Source organism: Arachis duranensis, chromosome 10 (genome assembly GCF_000817695.3).
Source record: "Arachis duranensis cultivar V14167 chromosome 10, aradu.V14167.gnm2.J7QH, whole genome shotgun sequence".
Classification (NCBI taxonomy): Eukaryota; Viridiplantae; Streptophyta; class Magnoliopsida; order Fabales; family Fabaceae; genus Arachis; species Arachis duranensis.
This window is the reverse complement of record NC_029781.3, coordinates 35,367,580-35,370,206: the sequence shown is the minus strand read 5'-3', so window position 1 is coordinate 35,370,206 and position 2,627 is coordinate 35,367,580. Positions and strand designations below refer to the sequence as shown.

The 2,627-nt window shown below is 34.0% G+C and overlaps 1 protein-coding gene across 1 annotated transcript in view; it reads left to right on the top strand.

Moving 5' to 3' along the window:
• Nucleotides 1-95: 95 nt before the first annotated feature.
• The window catches only part of LOC107469516 (phenylalanine ammonia-lyase class 3-like), a 7,266-nt gene continuing 4,734 nt past the window's right edge, over nucleotides 96-2,627 (top strand). The window contains exons 1-3 of the mRNA XM_052255610.1: nucleotides 96-156; nucleotides 214-292; nucleotides 675-725. Coding sequence (XP_052111570.1) covers nucleotides 96-156; nucleotides 214-292; nucleotides 675-725 — 191 coding nt within the window. The remainder of the gene's footprint in view (nucleotides 157-213; nucleotides 293-674; nucleotides 726-2,627) is intronic.

The following is a 2,627-nucleotide window of genomic DNA, read 5'->3' as shown; positions in this document are numbered from 1 at the left end:
TGAACACCAAGTTTTTGGGGTTCATGACCGGGGATTATGAGAGTTGTGAAAAGTATTGTTCACAATTTCGCGCACCACTTGCTGTGCTGCAGGGGATGTGTGAAAGATTGGCTTGTTTAACAGTAGCAGGAAATTCCACCAGGGACCTTGGAGGAGGTAAGTAACTATATGTTCGTTACAAATTTTGATCAACGTGTTATGTTCTTCTCTTAGGAGTGGAACTTGAATGCCCTCTCATCAAAGAAAGACTCTCATTATTTACTCCTGCTGCTATTGCTGCTGGTGTGGGCTGGTAGGAGCTGCTTCTATTTTTTTCCGTTTTTTTTTCAAGGGATCATCACAGGCTTGTTGGCGTCATTAGTTACATTATTTCACGCCAACTACCATATTTTCAAGTTTCAGTTCCTTTTATTTGATTGGAGGGTTTGTGGGAAAGGTACTTTTATTTTATTTTATTTTAACTTCTTTGTTTGGGGATATTTTTGTCTGCATTAGAATCTTTTATTAAGCTCTTAGTTTCTTTACCTTTGTTTTGGTGGAATGGGGCTTAATGTCTTGTTTTATACCAATCTCAATGAATTACCTTAGTTTGCTTATCTTTTCTTTTTCTTTTGCAAATGATGATTAAAATTTAGGTAAAGGTGTGCCATATCCTGTTTTTTGTTTCTGTGGAGTACTCAGAATGTGCAGATATTGCTGGGACTCCTCCTTATGGATATTGCCAGGTAAGCAGGTTTTTCATTCCTTCAATTCTTATTTCCATTTTATATTAATTTTTTATTACACCCATTTCCTTGAGTTGAATTTCAAGGCCTTATTTTTAATCTTTAACATGAAGTTGGAGAATTGTCTTGTACTTTTGTCTGGGAGAGGTTGATTCTTTTTAATCGCAGACCATACACTTCTAAAGCTTCTCTCCATAACTCCAACTTCTTATTTAGGTCTTCCCTTGACTCTCCTATAAGGACGATATCATCGGCAAAAAGCATGCACCATGGCACAGGCTCTTGGATGTGCTCTGTGAGTACTTCCAAGACTAATATGAAAGGATATGGACTTAAGGATGATCCCTGGTGTAATCCTATACCAATAGGGAATTCTTCTGTCACACCACCTTGAGTCTTCACACTAGTTGTGGCCCCATCATACATATCTTTAATTGCCCGAATATATGCGATCCTTACTCTCCTCTTTTCTAAGACCTTCCATAAGACCTCCCTCGGTACCCTATCATACACTTTTTCCAAATCAATAAACACCATATGTAGATCCCTTTTATTACTACGATACCTCTCCATCATCCTTCTTAATAGGTATATCGCTTCAGTCGTAGATGCCAAAGTACCAACTAAGGAAGAAAAAAGTTATTTAATAAACAATTCTTCAAATTGGCAGTTAAAAAGAATCAACCTCTCCCAGACAAAAGTACAAGACAGTTCTCCAACTTCATGTTAAAGATTAAAAATAAGGCCTTGAAATTCAACTCAAGGAAATGGGTGTAATAAAAAATTAATATAAAATGGAAATAAGAATTGAAGGAATGAAAAACCTGCTTACCTGGCAATATCCATAAGGAGGAGTCCCAGCAATATCTGCACATTCTGAGTACTCCACAGAAACAAAAAATAGGATATGGCACACCTTTACCTAAATTTTAATCATCATTTGCAAAAGAAAAAGAAAAGATAAGCAAACTAAGGTAATTCATTGAGATTGGTATAAAACAAGACATTAAGCCCCATTCCACCAAAACAAAGGTAAAGAAACTAAGAGCTTAATAAAAGATTCTAATGCAGACAAAAATATCCCCAAACAAAGAAGTTAAAATAAAATAAAATAAAAGTACCTTTCCCACAAACCCTCCAATCAAATAAAAGGAACTGAAACTTGAAAATATGGTAGTTGGCGTGAAATAATGTAACTAATGACGCCAACAAGCCTGTGATGATCCCTTGAAAAAAAAACGGAAAAAAATAGAAGCAGCTCCTACCATCCCACACCAGCAGCAACAGCAGCAGGAGTAAATAATGAGAGTCTTTCTTTGATGAGAAAACAAAAACAAAAAAAAACCATTGAGTTTAATTTAACACATTCAAAAAGTTTAAGCAATTGGGGAATATAATCAATATAACTGTAACTCTTGGATAGGTCTGTTTCTGAACACGTATCATGCATGATATAACTGTAAATTGCTTTAGCCTGCTGGCATGAAATATATTTGAAAATGATTCATAATTGTTGAGCAAGTTGCAGATTCTTATAGAAGTCTATTATCAAAAGTAAAAGTTGCTTGTTTCTGCATATTCTTCTAGTAAATATTTTGAATTATGTTTGCTCTTCAAAATGTTGTATATTAATTTAGCCCTTTGATATTAACATAAGTTTTAGTAATTAATTTTAGCGGTGTGCAAAAAAACTGGTTTCACTGAACTGAATTGAAACTGAACTGAAACTGTTTTAAATAAACCAGTTTTTTTAAATAAAAAACTGAACTGAAACCATAGTTTTTATGAAAAACCAGTTTATTAAAAACCAGTTTTTATGGTTCAGTTTAGTTTTAAACCAAATTAAAACTGGTTTTATTTAAACTCCAAAATTAATTTTACATACTCTTTCTTTCTCTTTCT